General features: G+C 35.5%; 1 protein-coding gene across 21 annotated transcripts in view; it reads left to right on the forward strand.

Annotated features, from left to right (window-relative positions):
* The window catches only part of KCNMA1 (potassium calcium-activated channel subfamily M alpha 1), a 426,636-nt gene that overhangs the window by 309,947 nt on the left and 95,773 nt on the right, over positions 1-20,916 (forward strand). For 12 of the 21 annotated variants that reach the window (XM_041475760.1, XM_041475798.1, XM_041475808.1 and 9 more), the window contains 2 exons: positions 11,987-12,073; positions 17,004-17,080. In XM_041475760.1, coding sequence (XP_041331694.1) covers positions 11,987-12,073; positions 17,004-17,080 — 164 coding nt within the window. Of the gene's footprint in view, positions 1-11,986; positions 12,074-17,003; positions 17,081-18,202; positions 18,356-20,916 lie in introns of all 21 variants that reach the window. The other 9 variants (XM_041475751.1, XM_041475740.1, XM_041475717.1 and 6 more) reach the window with 1 other exon arrangement.

The following is a 20,916-nucleotide window of genomic DNA, read 5'->3' on the forward strand; positions in this document are numbered from 1 at the left end:
TGCATTTTTGTTTTTGTGCAAAGGTTCGTAGAAACATGATTGAACAATCAAGTCAGTGTTCCATCAACTTGTCCATTAATGCTTTAAACAATATTTATTTTTTTGTAACAAAAATATTATAAATGTTCTCTGCAACATGTGGAGGGTCATATAAAAAAATATGACAATACTGACTCTGAGAGAGGTTTGATTTTCCTCTTTCACAATTACATTTTGTACTGCTGTAGTAAACCTGAAGTGACACATACTAGTTCATCTTCTTTTTGGCCACTAATTACCTTTTTGTGGCCAAAGGGCGCTTTTGAGGACAATTGCTTCTTCTCACGGGAGAACCAATTCTATCAATTGAACTCATTCTAAATTTCCTGGGATTTTGAAAGTTTAATACTTAGTAGTAACTCTGATAATTTTTTTTTTTATTAAAAGAATCTATAAAACCTGTGTTAGACATTTGACATGGAAAAGGAGTGTTACAACTATTTATGAGTATTTCCATGCTCTATAGTTGATTTTGCTGGATTCTTCTGTATGTTATAAAATGAAATGTGAAGTGGTGTATGTACTATTGGATATTATTTTTGTTCATACTATGCTGATTAAGAGATCCTCTTTTTTTTTTACTATCAGATTTTTTTTTAATGTATTTAGGCCCTTTGGACTCTTAAATTACTTAAATTGTAAGTTCTCATTCTGTATCAGCTAATGTAAAGCAAACAATCTATTCTTCTGTCTAGGAACAATTTAATCTCTTGCTAGAAAAAGGAAAAATACAATAGCAACAGTAGTGGAACAATTTGCCAGATTTTGTGCCTTCAGTATTAAGAAATATTTGGTTTCTGTTTTTCTCCTAACAAATATTGGCCAACTTTATATTGCCATTACTTCAGTTGTCATTTACTTACATAAGTGCTAATATTGCAGTCTTTCACAGTCATAACAGATTGTTCTTGGCTTCCGTATCATTCTTTGCATTAACTTCAGTGGGAGTTGGATTGAGCTCTTAATCAAAAGGTGATGCAGAGGATCCCACAAAAAGCAAAACAGTGTGGTGCAATCATATATTTCTTACTTAAAGCCACACAGGTAACAGTTTGAAATAATTATTATAGTAGGGAAAAAAAAAGCCTAAAATTGCTGGAAGCAATGCTAACAAAGAGATATTAACAGCTGGATTTGTTGAATATGTATGTAGCAAGAGGAAGGCATGTAAGGTAGATAGTCACATTTTCTTATAACACTGATCCGCAGCAATATCTGCTGATTTTATTAAGCAGTGATAATGTTATAGTCACTGTTTGATCTATCACAGAGCTACCTGCAGCATATCTTTACTGCTCTACTTGTTCCTGTGCTCTTCAACTCAAATATGTTAACTAGACATTTGTGGTTTACTGATCCTTTAGTCAAACCAGAAGGGTAATGCAACAAAACTTCAGTTTCTCACCTCCTAAGTATACTTGCATTTCCATGTATCTTACTGGATGAAAAAGTGAGGAATTAAAATAAAAGTTAGAATAACATAGTTTTGAAGCACAAGCTCTTTATGAACAATGTAAATTTGTCATTTGTCACTTCTGTTTGTTGATGCTGAAATTGGAAGTATTTTATTCTGCTCATATCCAAATTTCTTCCTGGTAATTCTTCATAAAGGTGAAGTGAGAATTGACTAAGTTTTCAGTCTTTATGAGAGTGACAAAAAGTAGATACATGCTGATTTATTTTATAATTATACTTTGCATTCACATTTTGTAGACCTATTGTGGAAGAAGTTTTATATAATTTAAAATTCAGAGAAACAATGTTAAATATAACTAAAAATTTAGAACATTATGTAGATGGCGCCCTTTCATTAAGATCTAATACTTACTGCCATAGCTGAGAGAGGTCTCAAAACAGTATTTTAAGAGGCAGAGGAAATTTTCAAAGCATTCTTTCTACTTAAAGGATGAGAAGATCTTACTTCCAACTTACTGTTTAATTTTTGTTGCTAGTCATAATAAAATGTCTATATCATTAAATTATATATTGGATTTGTTACTTACACAGGGAGTTTCTGTTAAGAATTTGCCTTTGCAAATTCAGAGCTAAAGCAGTGAATAAGACTCAGGAGTGTATGCAGCTCTAAACAGTAGTAATTTAAGAGCATTCTAAATTTCCTAACCCCCTCTTTAAATTTTCAAAATTTAAATTTTTAAAATCAGTCTGAAGGATAAATACTAGTCCCAATCCCATTGAATGGCAGACTTTTATTTGTCTGTTAATATCTTCATTAAATGTAGAATGGCATAAATACTAATTTACATCTGCATGGGTTTTTTTTTGTCCAGGCGGCCACCTGGATTCTAGTTTTCTAAATCTTTCTGATTTACAGTCAAATTCTGTTAACTCTCCTGTAGGGAATTTGAAATCAATAGAAATTAAAAATTATGAGAACTCTATCCAAGCTAATACTGCTGTACATGTTAGTGGCAGCTGAGCTTCCTGCCTGCAGATGTTTTTTTCCTTTTTTTCTGACTACTAATAGAGCTGCACAAAACAGAAAGCTGGCCTTGATAACAAATTTTGTCAGTTTAGGTAGGTAATTAATAACAATTATGATTTTATAGAATTGCTCAAAAGCCAGTATTCCAGCCTAAATATAAGTAATATAATTATAAATATGATAAATGCATATTAGTTTTCATATAATGGATAGAGTATCTAGAGTATGTTTATAGTTTTACACAACTGCTTCTCATCAAGGTATCATAAAGATTCATTAAAAAACCCCATTATTAGATGTCTTTTAACCTTTGCATTTATATATTTGATAATATTTAAATAATTTGTCAGCTATCAAAGAAATCCCTGAATTTACAAAACTCAATTTAGAGTGTTTCTGACCAGCTATTAAAGTCTGCTCTCTAGTAACTCCAGCTCACAATATGAGTTAACCATTGCTTCATCTCTAATTGCTTTCTGGGAATGTTATAATCCGTGATTAAGAACAGGAAGCACTTAAATTATTTTCTGTCTCCCTGATGCAAGCCAAATACCATCACTTAAAAAATGTTCTTAGCTTATTTGGAGAGGTTTTGCTTTTTCTGTAGAAAAATGCAAAGGAAACATGGAGAACATGAACCTGAAAATATCCCAGTGTTAAATATATAGCAAAAAATAACAGTTCAAAATGCAGACATTCAAACTCCTCATCTGAAATCCCTTTTTGAGAGATTTCTGCCTTCCTTTTCCCCTTGTATTTTTATTCCACATAACTAAGCAAGAAGGAAAGCCTAACCAGGATTCTTCCCTCCTGCTCCCCATTTATAGTCCACTTGTAAAATTTTCTCTTTGTCTATCCATATATTTGTTCTCATTCTCAGCAGAAAAACCTTTAAGCCTTGAAGACTTTTAAATAAAGGGTTTTTTTGCTTTTGCTTTGGTGTCAGTTGATTTCTTATCAAAGTGTTTGATTTGCAATTTTTTTCTTGTCGTTTGCAGAAGCCGAAAGCGGTATGCCCTCTTCGTTACCTTTCCTTCCAACCTCAATCCTACCTTCACTCCTTCTAACTTCAGGACTAATTCCTTGCCAAGAACACAGGAAGATAACATCTTTGTCTATCTTTCTCTGTATATACACACACATATATATCTATATATATTCATCTATCTATGTGTGTGTGTATATATATATATCTGTGTATATATTTATATATGAGCCCCCAATCTCAAAGAGGAGAGAGAGAACAGCATTTTGTCTCTCCAGTGTTTCTTGTGACTCACGCACTAACTTCTTTGCAGGAAGTACAAAATAAAACAGGATTCATTTTTTAGGCTTTTTGTCCCCTTTGTGGAGTCATTGGTGTATCAGATTGTTGCATTTGAAAAGCAGATTTCACTGTTAATATCTCCTGTCTTCATTTTGACTGTATCATGACGATGTATATTTCGTCTTTACCAGCCCTTGTGCTGCCATATTGTTTTCATATTCACACCTTCATTGATGTCCTTCTTTCCCCAGAGTCTTCCTTCAAAACTCGTCTTACAATATAGTAGTTCATGTTCTCTTGCAGTCTCATTTTCCATTAACAGCAACAAAATACCTGATTCTTTGCATTTCTGGTCCTGTTTTGAGTCCAGTTACTCATAATGCAGTACTCATTAAAGTTTTTGTACTGTTCCAGTGAAAGTGCCATGGATAGTTTGTATATGCTACATTCATTTTAGTGACATTTATTAACTCATTTATGAAGATGTTACTGAATGTATTTTTTTCTCAACTTTGTAGTTTTTTTTTTGAGATGGCATGTTTTGCATTTTCTTTGGTATACCATGCTGTGAGTCCCTCTCTAGTCTACGTTCTATCATGCTGCTGTTGGTTTGGATGAAGTAAATCAGGCATGCTCGTCCATACCCTTGTCTCTCCTCATCTCTCTTCCCCCAACAGCTTTTTTTCCCCCTTAATTGCTTATAGCAGTCTGTCTGTCAGTGATGGTTGTTGGAGACCTGCTTTCATTGTCCAAACATTTCAATTTCTGTCTTCACTGTAGTCTTCAAACTCTATTTTCCATGTCTGTTCTGTTGTGTATGTTGTATGTGTTACGTGTATTTAAGTTTTAGTCTTACCTTCCTATAGTTTCTGAGTAGATGTGTGATAAGAGAGGTGGCTTCCTGTCAGTTTGGCATTATTGATATGATCCAACTGCAGAGAAGTTACTGCAACACTTAGCATCTCCAAGGATCTGCAGCTGTTGCACCTCTACTTTGCTTCTTGCTTTTAAGTATATCTTATCTTGTGGTGAAGGCATGTTAATGCTGGCATGATGAGCAATATGAAGAAGTGTTGTACCAAGTGAAGTTGCTTGCTCCCAGAATAAAGTATGTTGTTCTGCCTCCTTGTACTGATAATTAATCACTTCTAGAACCAGAAGGAATAATTTAATGGTTTTCAAATGTATTGAGTACACCATCACTATTGAACTAGTTTGGAGTATGCCCAAATAAAATACCTCATGCACATCCTGTAGACCATGACTTAGGTGCTGTTGTTAAAAAACTTAAGTCCTGGGAGCAACCTTTTATATGCTTGTAGTAATTAAGCTTTAATATACTGTAGCATGTAATGTGCACTGTGTCTTTTGCCTTGTATTCTTTTCAGTGTCTTACTAGATTTTGCTGTATAGAGCAATATGGAGCATTGTGAATTAATGTCAGTGATAGAGCCCAGAAGAAAGAAGCAATACTTACGAGTTACAATTAGTGTGAAAACTGGTATGTGCACAACTCCCACTATGAGATTTGTGCATTTACACTCACACTCCACTTCAAAACATGCCCTGAAACAAAAAATATTATTTCCAACTACTTCTATAGTTGGATGAATGACATAGTGTATTTTAAAAGGCCATTATGCTAATAGTGGTTCTTTTTGTCTGGGCATAGCATGAAACAATCAAGAATAATTGCTGTTTTTGCTTAAAAGTATGGTAGCTATAGTAAATAATCCCACATAATTTTGTTTTAGATAATGTATTCATAGTACTTAATATTATATCTTCCTGATTACTAGATGATTTTGCTACTGTTTGAGTTGCATGGGGAATGGTACAGTACATCTGCCACAAGATTTAAAACAGAATTGTTACAGCTTTTGCCATTTGTTTAGTCAAAATTTTGGTGTTCGTGTTTCATTTATTTCAACAATTGGTCCTTCTTTTTCTTTAGAACAGGGTGATGGCAGTAACACAGGTAGCCATACAGCCGAAAGCAAACAAGCAAAAAAAGATGGAGGGTTACTAAATCAGACAGGTTTCCTTGATGCAGGGATGAGCTGTTCAATTGGTCTCTGGTAATGGGTTTCATCACACCTGACTTTGTAAATCAAAATGTTAAATGTCTAGTCTCCTGTTAGTTATCCAGACCTAGTCCATAATTACAAGAGAAGAGAGAGACAGTTCTTGAATGCATTAGAATTCAATCCTAAAATAGATGAGATGAATCCCATATTTAGTGCTGTCTAAAATGTAAAGTTGAAAGTAAGACCAAAGAGGAATAAGTACATAACAGAGGCATGGATAAAGAAATTCCTTAAAAGACCTCTCCTGGTCCATGTCTCTATTGGTTGAACTTACCTGAGCTTTCAGTTTTTAGTCTTCATGTAGTGCTGCCATTATCCTTGCATATTTGCTGTGTTGTACTTGCTGGGCATCTCCACATGCCTTTGTCAGCTCAGTTTAAAGACTTTCACCACACTGTTCCATATTAATAAAATCCCTCTTTTGTTTTTCTCAGAGAAGGCTGACAGTTATTCACATCTGAGTGTCAGCTACTCTACTACTACATCTAGATTAAGATTTCGAAATTCTATCTGTTCACAACTTCAGCAGTAGTGGAAGCCTCCTCAGTTTCAAGCTATGCAAAGCAAATTGTGAAGCCATGCCACTTAGCAAGTGGCCCACCAGTAAATACATACTGCATAATGATGGTTCAGACTCTGACACTGTTTTTCCCATGTAGCTCACCTAGAAGATGGCTGAATATTCTAGAAAGCTACAGGAAACATTTTTCATCTCCTATTGAAATCTTTTGTGTGCTGTTAAATTATTAGAAGTAGTTTTAAATATTCTTGTAATATTAAAAGATATCAGCTTTCTATAACTTTGTAATAATATTTTAGACCAAGAAACATAACTTGAGTGAAATATGTGTGATATTTGAAAGCAGGAGACAAAAATCTCCTAGCAGCAGAAATTAGTAAAAAAAAAAATAGCTGAAGGAATTTAGTCCTACCCCAAAGTGTCAGTTCACAAATTGTCTTACCCTTCAAGTCTCCAATTATTAGGCTCTCCATCAAGTATCTTTACGTTCAAAAAACCATAGAAAATACATAATTAGTAAAGGAAACCTTAGCTTACTTTTAGTGCTTTAAAGGAAGATATAATATGGTGTGCTTTAGCTAGGTCAGAATATTGGTGTCTTGTGCAGTCAGTCATCCATGCACTACCAAAAAAGGTATTGAGCAGCACTCATGTCCTGGAGTAGTTTCAGGTAAATAAGAATGGATGAACAGATATTTTCGTGCATCTGTGTTTTACTGAAGGTAGTATGTATACTTAAAACATCAGAAAGATACAATCCAATAAGTTGAGCACAATTAACACACAGTGAGAAACATGAACAGATGTCTATTCTCCCCTGTCATATGAAAAAGTCATCATGTCCAATCTGAAATTTTCATTGAATAATCTGTGTAAAGAAAACCATAAACATTTGTCTAGAATTTCTGTGACCTTGTTCTTCTTTTTTTTTTTTTTTTTTTTTTTTTTTCTTTTTTTAAACTGTGTATCTCAAATGTGCACTGATTTCCATTTGTGTTTCACCTGCAAATATTTCTGTCAGTCCGGGAGTGCATTTTCAGCTGTGTAGATAATATTAATGATTCTGTCCTGTGCTTTACGTGTTCAGTGTCAGATTGGATGGGGCTTTAAACAATCTGTTCTAGTGAAAATTATCCCTCACCATGACATGAGAGTTGTAATTAGGTGATTTTTAAAGGTGTCTTTGAACATAAACCATTCTGTGATACAGTCTGTGATTCCTAAGAGTCCAGCTGAATTCAAGAGTGATATCCACATTTTCGGTGTGGGACATGTTCATTGCTCTTAGCTGCATGATCCTGCATCTAGTCACCAAGTGAATCTTTAGCAAACGGGGTAACTTGTGCAGATAAGTGTAAAACACAGGTTTCCAGAGTGCATATTCTATTCCACAAGTGGTTTCCTAATTGTAATACTATTCTAATAGAACTGACTTCTCCTAAGTTTATGGTGGGGAAGTACATTAAATTCCCATTTGAACACATTAAATCATATTTAATTTACATGGCTTTAATTGCCATGTGTCCTAAACATTGATGTGTGAAGGAGCAAGCAATCATGTGAGCCCTGTCATGAAAAGTTTTGTCCTGAGGGATGTATTTCTGGAATTGCAGTCATTAAAGAAATTATGACTACATGTTTTTAAGCTTGCTATTACTTGACTACAACCTAAACTAGAAATGTTATAAAATTACAAATTTTGATCAAGATCTTACAAGTTTCTAAAGTTCTTGGCCTTTCTTGCTTGGTTTCATGAGCTGATTGAGGAGATTAAAAAATTAAATATTGCTTTAGGTTAAAAACATGTACTTGGAAAAATCTGTGTCATTTTCAGTAATATCTTTTTTCTGATGTGTGGCACAGAATGCATATGGATTAGCTATATATATTGCTATTAAACCTCTCGAGTTTTCCTTTTTCCCCTTTTCCTTTGTAGCCTTGGATATACATAAAAAGGAGACATTAGCTGTAAGCTGTCTCTCCTAAAACTCCTATTTAGTTTACCCTGTACTTGTATTCTTAACTATGGGGATATGTATTCATATTTTAATATTGAAAAAACACATCTCTAAATGCATCTAATGCATCTCTAAATAACTGATGGATGCATTTTTCTTGGAATACTCAGAAGACTGTTTTGTTTTTCTCTGTGCTATTTGTTGCCTATATTCTGTTTTGATTCAAAACATTTCCCTTGCTGTATATATTAGAGTGAGTGCTTATCAAAGCATAACTTCAGCTAATGACACTACAGGTGTCATAAGAAATAATTCAGTTGCAGCTTTAAATAGCAGTATATTTAATATATCCATAGAGATCAGTACAAATTGCTCATGATTTTTCTCTGGTGTGTATATAAACCCAAAGCTTTATGAGCTTTTTCTGTAACTCTTAGCCAGTAACAGTCATGGGGCAAATTAATTTTCATTTCCAACAGAAGATTTTGCTGCTGGGGTCATACTGCATTACTTGTGATCACATCTATATTTTGTGGTTATAAATACTTTGTATTTGTGAAAAGAGATATGTGAATGAAGTATAAGATCTGACAAAATAAAGCCTGTACACTGACCCATGTGAATTGATTTAATGTGTCTCAGAAAACCTTGAGATACAAAATCATGCTCACAATGCATTGCATCCTAAATGAAGCCAGTTACTTCCAATTTAAGACTATGTTCCATGCATCTCAAAAGAACTGCTTCATTTGTTTGTTACTTCATCAAATTTTAAGTGTCATTATGAGAAGTGAACATTTATAGATCTAGTGGCTACCTCAGATTGTGGAGTTTGGGTTGTTGAGGTTTGGGTAGGATTTTTTTTTCCTCGTTGCTGTGGTTTATCTATATCCAAGAATTGTATTGGGGAAAAGAACCAGCCTGGGTCTGTGTAAAGAAATGTGTTCATCTTCTTTCACTGAAAAGCTGTAACACTTATGTAACTTAAGAATCAAGTAAGGAAATAAAAAGTATTTTTCAGATAGAGCAGTACCCATTTGTACCTAAGAAAAATCCAACCCAAATGATACTACAAGACCTTACTTATTTCGTAAGGAACGGTATAATAAATACATGAGATTAGCCTCTATAGAAGATTCTTTGATTTTAGCAGCTAAATTCTCAGTGTAGTGGCAGGTTACTGCATCCTAGCAGGCAGGAAGGAGGAAAGGTGGAGACTAAGATGGCCAGTACAGCACTCTGCAACTGCTAGTAAGTACTTTGTGGGTTCAAGTGACAAAAGCTTGTGCAGGAAAGCTAAATAGCTAAATTTGCCAGCCTATTTTTGACCTGAGTAGCTGGTTTCATATGAAGAAATTCTTATGTAGTTGTTTCTTTTTAGTTTTTCTTTTATCTGTTTTATTCCATCTTAAACCTGTAAAAATGCATTTTGAAACTGCATTAGGTAGAAGTTTTCATTGCAACTGCAGCCATTAGGCCCAATTCACTGACAAAGAAATACTAGAAATGACACTAGATGATACTAGTTGATGATGGATGATACTACTTTAGCTGTGTAACTTTTTTCATCCCATTTATCTATGTGTGTAATACAGGTGTTAGTTATACCATCACATTTCATGTTTTGCAAATATTAGTAAAGTGTGCTGTGGAGATGAACCTGCTTTCTGTGGTGATACCTTCCAATTCCTGTCGTTCTCCTCTCCTTTTTATTTGTTGCAAAGCTTGAAACTGTGAATGAAGGAAAGGGAAGGATATCTGGGTAGATGCTTTCTTTGAGATTTAATTTCTCTTGCAGCCTCTGACACAGGCTATCTGTGTGAGAAGGAGATAATAATTTAAACCAAACCTTCTACAGCTGTCCTCTGATTAAGTATATTCATTATTTTGGGAATCAGAGCCTAGGCTTTTGGAAATGCTGAGCATTCTCACAGCAAAAGTCCCTAGGAAGTCTGTATGGGGCTATGCAATGCTAAACACTTAGAAAAATTTGGCCTGTAGGAAAACCAAATTAATAAGTACTATATTTCATAGTTACTTAATCTCTCCTTTTTAAAATGGGGTAATACTATATCTTCATTCTTCCTGTCAAAGAAATTACGTGTTTGTGAATCTTTTGCGTGTTGTAGTGATGAACATTGCAGAAAAACACACAAGAAAAATATGATGCTGATTTTCAAGAGAGATAAATTACAGGAAGCCATGCCTGAAGTAATGGCAGTAAAACACCACTGAATTAAGTTTTAGATTGTGAGAAGGAGTTTGTGGGTATTAAATTAAGAGCTGTATCATAAGGTCTACAAAGGGGGCTGAAATATGACTTCATGACCAAACTTTTACTTCTGAACTCATGAGCACTTTATTTTGTGGCCTGCATATTCTTGTCATAGGGCATTGCAGGCATGTGGAATTACACCAAAAATGTGCAGATTATTAATCTTTCAGATATATTATGTTGTCATACTAATTTATTCCTAATGTGTAGAGAATACATAACATATTGAATAAGAGATGTACTGAGATCCATTTTCCCTCCTATCAATAGCATGAAAAACTTTGTACCTTCAAATTTTAGTAATGTATGTCTGTTCAGCATTGTGCTTTATTTATTTTTGTGTATATGTACTTCCCTAACATCAATTTTTGCGAGATGGACAAGTGTTTCAATTCCTGGTAGTCTTTATTTACTCTAAATTGCATATGCATACCATTATTACCATTGAGTTAGAAAACCTGAACTTTAATAAAAGACAAAAAAGAGAAAACTTTTGAAAAGCTATATTAAGTTTTAGAGAGTCAAAAGCTAAGATATATTACACGTGAATAAAACTTACTGGAGAATATATTTATATCTATCTGTATATTCATATTTAGCTTGGTGCTCTGCAAAACACCTTACCTAAAGTCTAGATTTAAATTATTATGAAAATAAAGAAGATATTTCATACACATGGAGTACCTCACTTGTTGATAGCAGTTCCTTTGTCAAAGTTAGCTGAGACTCTTCTGTCATGGTGGTTGGGTTATTTTTGTTCCTTCATGGCTGCATAGCAGTATTTTAAAAGATTTCTATTCATTTTATGTTTTTTCAGCTGTCGTGACTGGTTGTCTTGTACCATTCCCCTTGAGTGTATGTGTGTATTTATTTTTTTAAACAATAACATTATATATCCAGATAGGGGTCCCATTAACTTTTCCCACTAGAAATCGGCAAAAATTTGCATCAAAGGATTTAGTTTCATAAGTGATATTTTTTGTTGTTATTGAGCAGTGGTTGAGGGTTTTTTCCTTTTCACCATATTGTGAATTTGTCACCACTTTGCATGACAGAGCAAGCAAACAGCAATGCTCAGCTTCACACTTCACATTTCTGAGAGGACTTTGTGTAGTCTATATTTAAAGCAAAAAGATAAGAAAACAGATGTAAGCACTTAGGTGATGTGATTATAGGCAGAGGCATTTGTCTGTCTCAAAGTTTTTTGTAAAAAGCATGTGAAACTCTTATTTGATTTGGAAATATCAAGGAAGAATGGCTTAAAATTTCCTTGCAGCCTTTCCTAACTAGTGGGTCCCCTATAACAGAATCAAATCAAGCTAATTTGGAAGATTCAGTTAAAATCAATATAAACTTACTGTTTTGTTGGTTTTTGTTGTTCTTGTTTCACTGAGCAGTATATTAATCAATCCTGGAAACCACGTCAAGATTCAAGAAGGTACCTTAGGATTCTTCATTGCAAGTGATGCCAAAGAAGTAAAAAGGTAATTAAAATGTTTTTATCTTTGAATAGAAATGAATATATTTAATTTCAGGGTTTTTTTTATTTACATGTAAATGCTTCAGCTAATTTTCATTATTATCTGTTTAAAAATTCTGAGGGGAGAGTTGAGTTTTTACTCCTGAACCACCTATGTACATGTTTTCCTAACTATTGTCCTAAATATCAAGGAACTGAAATTTGCAGCAGATATGAAAAGAAATAAAGAGACTGGGTTTGTGAGTCCTCCTAGAAAATGTGAAATATTTTCATCTGTTTTCTCTATACATATTGTGTCTCAGAGGAATTTCTATGGGAGAGGAGGACAGGGATGACACTTCTGTTAGTTTCGGGTTTAGAGGAGTTCTTATCTACTCAGACTTTAGCAAATTCTTGGTGCGAGTTAGCTGCTGTGTTCATTCTGTAATAGCATTAGCAAAATAATATTTATGTTCTTCTAATTTGTCTTTAATGGAACTGCAAACTCCACAACCTTGTAATAATAAATCAAACTACAAAAGTGCATTATATCCATTACAGACAACTTCACAGGCTCAATGTACCTGGCTGTGCTAGATTTGGGGTGAATGAAAAGGTGTTGAGGACCAAATGTGTGTACTCTTGTACATCAGGATTATAGTATGCTTGGAAGGAACAAAAGAGCAATGTAATAAAATAGTTTTTCATAGAAAAATACTGTGTCCCTATGATATAAAAAAAAAAAAAGAAAAAAAGGAATATTTGCAGCAGAGTGCTTCCTCATAATTTGTTGAGTCATGCAATCAGATTTTTACTGCTGTTCTCCATGAGTTTGTTATTTTAACTAAATCCTATACTTAAAATGACAAAATATTCAAATGATACCCTTTATTAAGTTCCAACCTTTTAGGATTAAATATAGAGAAATGAAAATATAGAGAAATACCTAACCATGCATACTTGCCATGCATACTTAAACAAAGTCAAAACACCAAAACAGTGAAATTGGAGAACTTGACTTCTATTTTTCTGGAAAGAACTGACATAGATTTTGGCTAGGTGAGACATGCAGAGCAGGGCAGCAGTGCTCCTGTCCTGTCACATCTCCAGCACCATCTCTGGAGCGTGTGCCTCCTGCACTGCCTCAGGGACTCTGCCTTGCAGCATTCCGTTCTGTTCCTCTCTGCTGCTTTTCTCCACTTGAACTGTCTGCACACTGCTTTACTGAGCTGCTAGTTTTCTTTCATTTATTGCTAGTTTTCTTTCATTTATAAGGCATTTTTTACTCTGTAATGTACTTTTTCTCAGACTAAATAAAATGGCATAGTATTTTTAACTGGTAAAGTTAGGGAGCAGTTAACTGTTATTAAGGAGTTTAGACAAATTTTTCACATCATTCATCTACCACATTTTATTTGATAGCGAATGTGAAGCAAGATTTCCAGTTCTGCCTGGCTTTTGGCAGAAGGCTTTGTTTAGAAATATTTTGCCTCCCTTGCCACTTTTCTTAGCTGCTCTGTGCAAAGCAAATGGTTATCAGATGTGTTTCTGCTAACAAAGCCAATTATGAAAAGTGTTAATTTCACCCTTTGAGCTATGAATCAGAGTCAGAAATATCTTCTAAAATTGAGGTCTTTTGGAGGGGGAAAATTATTTTTAATAAAACATAATTAAATATGTTTTATACCTGAAATGGAAATTAAATTATTCTGGCTTTGTTAATGAAGACATTTCAACTCCCTTAAGCTGAAGTTATTCATATTTATGTATCCCACAATGAAATATAACCTGCAATGTTCAATTACTCTTTCTGTTAGAATCAATTTTGCATTTTTAGAAGAATCGTTTTCCTTAAGAAGCAATTATACCTACAAACAGTTATGCCTTGGTAAATAGCTTCACATAAAATGTTGCCTGTTAAATATAATACAAACTACCTGAATTGCATCTTCATTATTCCTTGTTCATTTACATGTTAGCACTAGAGTCAGAAATCCATAATTCTTCAAATCCACTTAATTTACCCCAATTACCTAGAATAATTTTTGTTACAACAATCACTTCAGGTATTTATTCTTTACCTTGGGCATTGGATTGAAGGTACCCTTTAGGACAATTGTCCTGCAGTGAACTTCAGAAACACGGTCTTTAGAAATCACCAATGTCTATGTAATTAAGTTTTTGTGAGGGACTGTTTGTGGTACTTGATTCTTGTTTAATAATGGGACTTTACAGCTGGGCAGAAGAGAAACTGTAAAAATTTGAGGCAGTTTTCTCCTCCTGGCTTACATCTTGACATTGACTCACGGTTTGAAAAACATTTTCTTCTTATTTCCTTGGAAGTAGTTTATTTTCTTTTGGTGGAATGTGAATATCTCGAAGACCAGAAACTTTCTGCAGCAAAGTATATGTGCTCAGAGAAGATGTTTTCCTTTTACATTTTGCATCTTGGAAATACTAGGGCAATTTCACAGCTGAAAGCGTAATCTTCCTGTAAGTTTTTTAGAGAAATAAAATGTGCTAGGTTTAGGACTTACATATTCCATTGGTAGCTTCATGTGATACTGATTTTAGAAATGTTAATAGCATTCAGTGAGGTCTCCCTGCAATTTCAATTTGTATTTGAACCTGTATGAAGCACGGATATGGTTCATCTCTTCTATGCTAGACCTGCTGTCTTTCTCGCGATGGGTCACTTAACTACCAGTATAGTTCCACCTGCAGTGGCCATGCTGTAGTTCATCTAGAAGAAATAGTAGTAATCATCCTGGCTGCAGGGCCGAAGGCTGTGTTTAATCAGAGGCTGTATATAAATATTGGTTTGGTTTTGTTTTTTTTTTATATTTTGGATTGTAGATAGTTTTGTTTCAGTGGCTTCCCAACTGTTGTAGCAATCTAATGATCTCACACTGTCAGCAAAATATATTGGTGGCTGCAAAGTGGGGGCTTTGCCTCTTACTGCCAAATTGTATTGAGAAATATGCAGTAGGAAGGGGTAGAGAAGATAGGCAGGGAGCTGACCTATCCTTAGTGTGGACAAGTGCAAGAAAAATTCATAAGGTTAAATAGTATGTTTTATTTGCTGTGCCAGCAAGAATCCTGGTAAACTGTAATTTCTTCCTAGAGTCCAGCTGGGTGATCCTCATGAAATGTGTCATGGCAGCCTTACATGACATGTTGACTTGGCAGTCATGACTGCACTCTCCTGTGGGCAGTCTGATGCATATTTATTAAATCAGAAATTGTACAAAATCTTATATAAAGTAAAAATATTTCTTTCTCACTTCCGTATTTCTCCTTGTTCTGGCATGGGGCATCCACAACTTCCTTGTGCAACCTTTCCAGTGTCTCATAGAAAAGATCTTTTTCGTAGTGTCTAATCTAAATGTACCCTCTTTCAATATAAACCCATTCCCCCTTGTTCTGTTTCTACATGCTCTTGTAGGTGCTCTTGTCTCCTATTACCTGTAAGTTCCGTTCAGGTACTAAAGGCCACACTTGGGTCACCCTGCTCTTTTTGAGAAGCCTGCTCTTTTCTAGGCTGAACAACCCCAATTATCTCTGCCCTTCCTTGTGGGAGAGGTGCTCTGTTTCTCTAACCATCCTGGGGGCCTCCTCTGGACTCACTCCAACAGGTCCATGTCCTTCCTCTGCTGGGGACTCCCAACACTGCAGGTGGGGTCTCGCTAGAGCAGAGCAGAGGGGCAGAGTCCCCTCCCTTGTCCTGCTGCCCACAGTGCTTTGGATGCAGCCCAGGACACGTTTGACTTTCTGGGCTGAGTGCACATTGCTGGCTCATGTCCAGCCTCTCACCCACCAGCACCCCCAAGTCCTCCTCAGCAGGGCTGCTCTGGATCTGTTCATCCCCCTGGACTGATACTGGGGGTGGCCCCGACCCTGCACTTGCTCTTGTTAAACCACACGAGTTTCCCAAGGGCCCAATGCTTGAGCTTGTCCAGGTCCCTCTGGATGATAACCTGTCTTTCAGGAGTGGCAAAAGCACCACTCAGCTTGGTGTCATCTGAAAATTTGCTGAGGGTGCACTTGATGCCTCTGTGTCATTAATGAAGGTATTAAATAACACTGGTCCCAGTACAGATCCTTGAGGGACCCCACTTGTTACTAGTCCCTGGTGGGACTCCGAGCCATTCATCACTATCCTCTGGATGTGACCATCCAACCAATTCCTAATCCACCCATGGAATTCATCACTCCAGTTTGGAGAGAAGGATGTTTTGCAGGATCATGTCAAAGGCTTTACAGAAGTCTGGATAAATGACATCTGTAGTACTTCCTTATCTGCTGATGTAGTCATTCCATCATAGCTGGTTGGTCAGGCAGGATTTTCCCTTGGTGAAGCTGTGCTGGCTGTCTTGAATGACCTCCCTGTCCTCCATGTGCCTCAGCACAGCTTCTGGGAGGATCTGTTACATGATCTCTCCAGGCACAGAGGTGAGGCTGACAGGCCAGTAGTTCCCAGGGTCATCGTTTCTACCTTTATTTAAGATCAATGTGCAGTGTTGATCATACAGTAATGATCAAATGTACAACCTGAAAAATTGGCACAGGGTGCTAGACAGTATTTAAAAAAAACACCCTGGTATAGCTGATAAGAACAAAAATGTCTTTTATTGTGACGAGGTTCATTGGATGTTCTTTTTTCTAAGATGAAAAACAAATAAAGTAATACACTGTGGCATAATTATCATACATTCTTCCAGTTACTTTTCAAATAAAAGTGCATTAAAGGACATACTAATTTGGAGCCTTATGTTTGAAATTAATGGTCTTGCATCAAATATTTCCTACCTTAAATGTCCAAAACTTTGCAAAAATTACAGTAAATTAGCACTGGCATGTTTCATTAATTGGTCACTGCAACAAGATGAAATATGGGACTAATTTAATTTATATGGATTAAGAAATGTGTCAGTTTTTCCATTCTGTCTCTCCAGGGCATATTTTTACTGCAAGGCCTGTCATGATGACATCACGGATCCCAAAAGGATAAAAAAATGTGGCTGCAAACGGCGTAAGTAATATTTCTATCCCTCCCTTCCTCTCCTTTTCATGAACTGTTCAGCCCTGAAGAATACCTGTACATGCCTTTACATGTTTTACACAGAGGTGCAGAAAAGCTAAGAAATAAATGCACAGCAACATAGTAAGTGCTATTTGAGTTTCTGAAGTCCATACACACCACTCACACCTGTGTCTTCATTAAAAAGTAAATTAAAGTCCAACGCTAACAAAAACTGAAGAATTAAGTGACGCTAAATCTAACTGTGGAGGTTTATGAATTAAGAATGGGACAACAGTGAAGTTTTTTCTCTCGTTTATAACATGCAGGTTCTGCAAAAGAAGAAACTAGGGAATTCTGTTTTATCATACAGCTATTGAAATACTCTTTTGTCGAAATAAATGAGCAGTTTTACTGGAGGAAAGGGTTGTCTGGAAGAAATTAAATATTAGCACCTCTTACATATATCCTTTTAGCTGTAATGCTAATATTAGGTTTAGTTAAGTTCTTAAATTGTTTGGACAGGTTTTAATGAGGAAATAATTGAGTGTTTGAATGGAGATGAGACTTTTTACCTAAATTTCTACAAATATGTAGCAATCAGCATTTTACCCATATATGCTTTAAAGGACCTTTTCCAGGAGCTATCACGACCACACTTCAAGCAAAGATGTGTTTGACCCATGCATATTTGTAATACCAATAGTAAAATTACTTAGGAATCAATTTCTCTTTGATTATCTAAATATTTATGTGCTTTCCATGGTATTCTGCCATGAAAAAGATAATTCAGTTTAAAGGTATTGATTAGGTAAATTGAATGATCTCAGAAGAGTTTGATCATGCCTATTTTACCATTACTTTTAAAAGGGAAAAAGCACTCTTATTTATAGCTTGAGTCTGCAGTATCAGTGCACTGTTACAGAGGATGGAAGAAAGCCTAAGCTGAACATTCTCTGCCTTTTTGGAGTACCTGAAATGAATGAAGTCTTGAAGATTATTTTAAAAAGAAAAAAATTTATCGCTGGAGATTTTAAAGAAACTCCTCTCCTCCAAAACACCAAGAGTGTGGAACAATAGTATGATAGGGAGAAAGCAGCTGGAACTGACAGAAAATGGTATTTATCTTCCCAGTAGCCACAAGGAGAGCAAAGCACATGGAAAGCATGCCTGATGTGGAAGGAATGTATGCATTGCCTAACATATTGGAAAAAAATTGTTCAAGAACAGTTTATCCATGTGAGAATGTGACCTTTGAACTGCTGCCAAAGCCAATGAGTCTGCTGAGTAAGTTCTGGTAAAGCCAGTTACAGATGCCTCAGGGTGCCTGTGACTCTCAAATTAAATATTTTTTTTGAAATTACTCAACAGTTAAAGAGAAATATGTTACCTGCTTAATTTTATCTGGTTCTGTCAGGAAAAAAAAACCTCCCCAAAAGAAACCAAAAAAAAACCACCCCTATTTTATTTCTATTTTCTTCTCTACTCCTCCTTCACATGGTGTATGCTTTTTAAACATGTCCTGCTTAAAAAAATAATAAATCCCAAAGATCTCTCAGTTTAACATGAGAACTACACTTTTCATTGTCATCTGCTAGAAGACAGGAATCAGGAACTCACATTATAATGCTTAAGAGCCCTTTATTATTATATGTTAATGACAATCAAGGTAACCTTCTCAGTAGTTTGAAAGTAGGGTATGACCCAGCCAACACAATGGATATTACCAGCAGTAAGGCCGTGGAGAGGCAAGAGTAACAATTTCTGTGAGTAGCAGTTGGAAGGGTTACAAATGGCATGGTCACACATATCAGTCCAATAAATGAAAGGATGTTGGGCAGATGAACAAACAAAATTATTGAATTAGTGAGGCAGAGGAAGGAGGTGGCTCTCAGAGCTCGTGCAGTGAGCACTGAACACTAAGGAGGGAGTCCTCTGAGTCAGGTGAAGAATAATGGTCCATGAGAATAACATCTTAAATTTCTCTTTAATCATCTCCCCTCTCCTCAGTCTGCCCTCTCTCCTCCTGTTTCTTAGACACACAAGAGGTCACAGATATCACGAGAGCAGGCAGCCTGTAATAGAGCTGAGAACAGCTTTCAATGAGGAGCATGCTCACAAGTATTAGAAATAAGGCAATTGCTTTTCTTTTAAAGAAAAAATGAAATGAAAAATTTCAATAGTAATTAGTGATTTTTGTTTCTCAAATTTTGTTGACAATTTTGAAATCCCTTTTATGGGACCTGCTTTTTGGATTTGGGTTTGTTTCTAAGGTAAGTCTTTAGTGCAGAATGTTAGTCACATAAAATGTTTTAGCTTTCAAATGACTAATCACTTTTGAAAAAACAGCTATGTTATCCGTCTGTAAATGATGCAGATCATTGGTCTTAAAAATGCAATTCTAACCAAAACAAAGCATAAATTGAGAAAACTTTCTCCCTATTGAGTTAGAAAACTGTCAACTGTGATGTCAACATGTAATACATCACTATGCCAATTTGATTCTTGACACTGCATACACATGTATCTATATAGTTCTATATGAGAAATACATGCTTTAATGAGCAAGTAACATAGTAATTAGAGGCAGCTAAATGTGGAAAATATGTAAGATGAAAAGAAAGGTTGTATATAAAAATATTGACACATTCAGATGAATTAAATGAGAAAGAAATGGAAAACTTAATTATGGTGGCTCTAATTAATGCAGTTTCCCGTAATGCTTAACTCACATTCTTTAATAATGCATCTGAGGTTGCAGTTCAGTTTAGATATTTTCTGAATATTAGCTTGGGGTACTGGTGGGGTCTAAACGTGAGTCTGACCTACATAGCCATTTGTCCAAACTCGTTAGGCCTAATATTAATAATTCAGGGCAGATCAGTACATTTCTACAAGGCCAAGGATTATTCATGTAATCCTGCTTTCCTTTTGCAGTTTCTTTGCCATCCCTTTCTCCTTACCCATCCCACTCCCTGAATAGCACATAAATGCTGATGGCATATTGTCCAAAGAGTTACTTGTGTGGAAATTTTATTCGCAGATTGTTAATTTTTTTTTATGTTTTAAATCTCTTTCCTATTCCACTTAACTGTAGTTTTTGCAGCAAGAGGCCAAATATATGTATATATTTATACAAAATGCTACCACGCTGGGATGAAATTTCTAAACTGGATGACCTGTTCCTCCTGTTTCTTTCATTTTGTGCAGCTATGGTCTAATTCTCACTATATTTTTTTCAGTGACAGTGCTTGCTGTGAACGGTGGGGGTTGAACCCCAGAGGGGACAAATCATGTGTACATTGATGTGTTTGAAGGAATTTCTTGTAATCTATGACAATTGACAAACTTTTGATTTATTTTTCCTCTTGCTGCCTTGGAACACGGCCCCTACTATATTTTAACTGCACACTGATAGTGATCTATTGTGAGTAAAAATGGGTTCCCTGTAGCCCAGAGTGCGGTCCAACCTGTCTTTCTCTAGCAGAGAGTATTTTTGTTCAGTATTTTGGTTCTTTTCTTTATTTATGTTGCATGTAGCAGTGACGTCATACCCACAAGTTTCTCATTGTTTACACCAATGGAGATTAGGGTGACGTTGAAGAAAATACAGCAGTTTTCACTTCTTCCACCTATTTGCCTGTTTTTCCTCCACAAGCTTATTTTTAGCCCTAAATGAAAATTAGATCTTGGCAATAGTATTTCCTTGAAATTATTCTAGGGATATCTCATGAATTTTTAGGAATATTGTTTAGGCTAGGGTAATTGCCACTATAGCACTCTTTGCCTGGTTAAATACAATTCAGTTGTCAGGTCCCTGTTTATTTTTTTGGTACTTTGTCCTTTCC

Source organism: Pyrgilauda ruficollis, unplaced genomic scaffold (assembly GCF_017590135.1).
Source record: "Pyrgilauda ruficollis isolate IOZ18807 unplaced genomic scaffold, ASM1759013v1 scaffold11, whole genome shotgun sequence".
Lineage (NCBI taxonomy): Eukaryota > Metazoa > Chordata > Aves > Passeriformes > Passeridae > Pyrgilauda > Pyrgilauda ruficollis.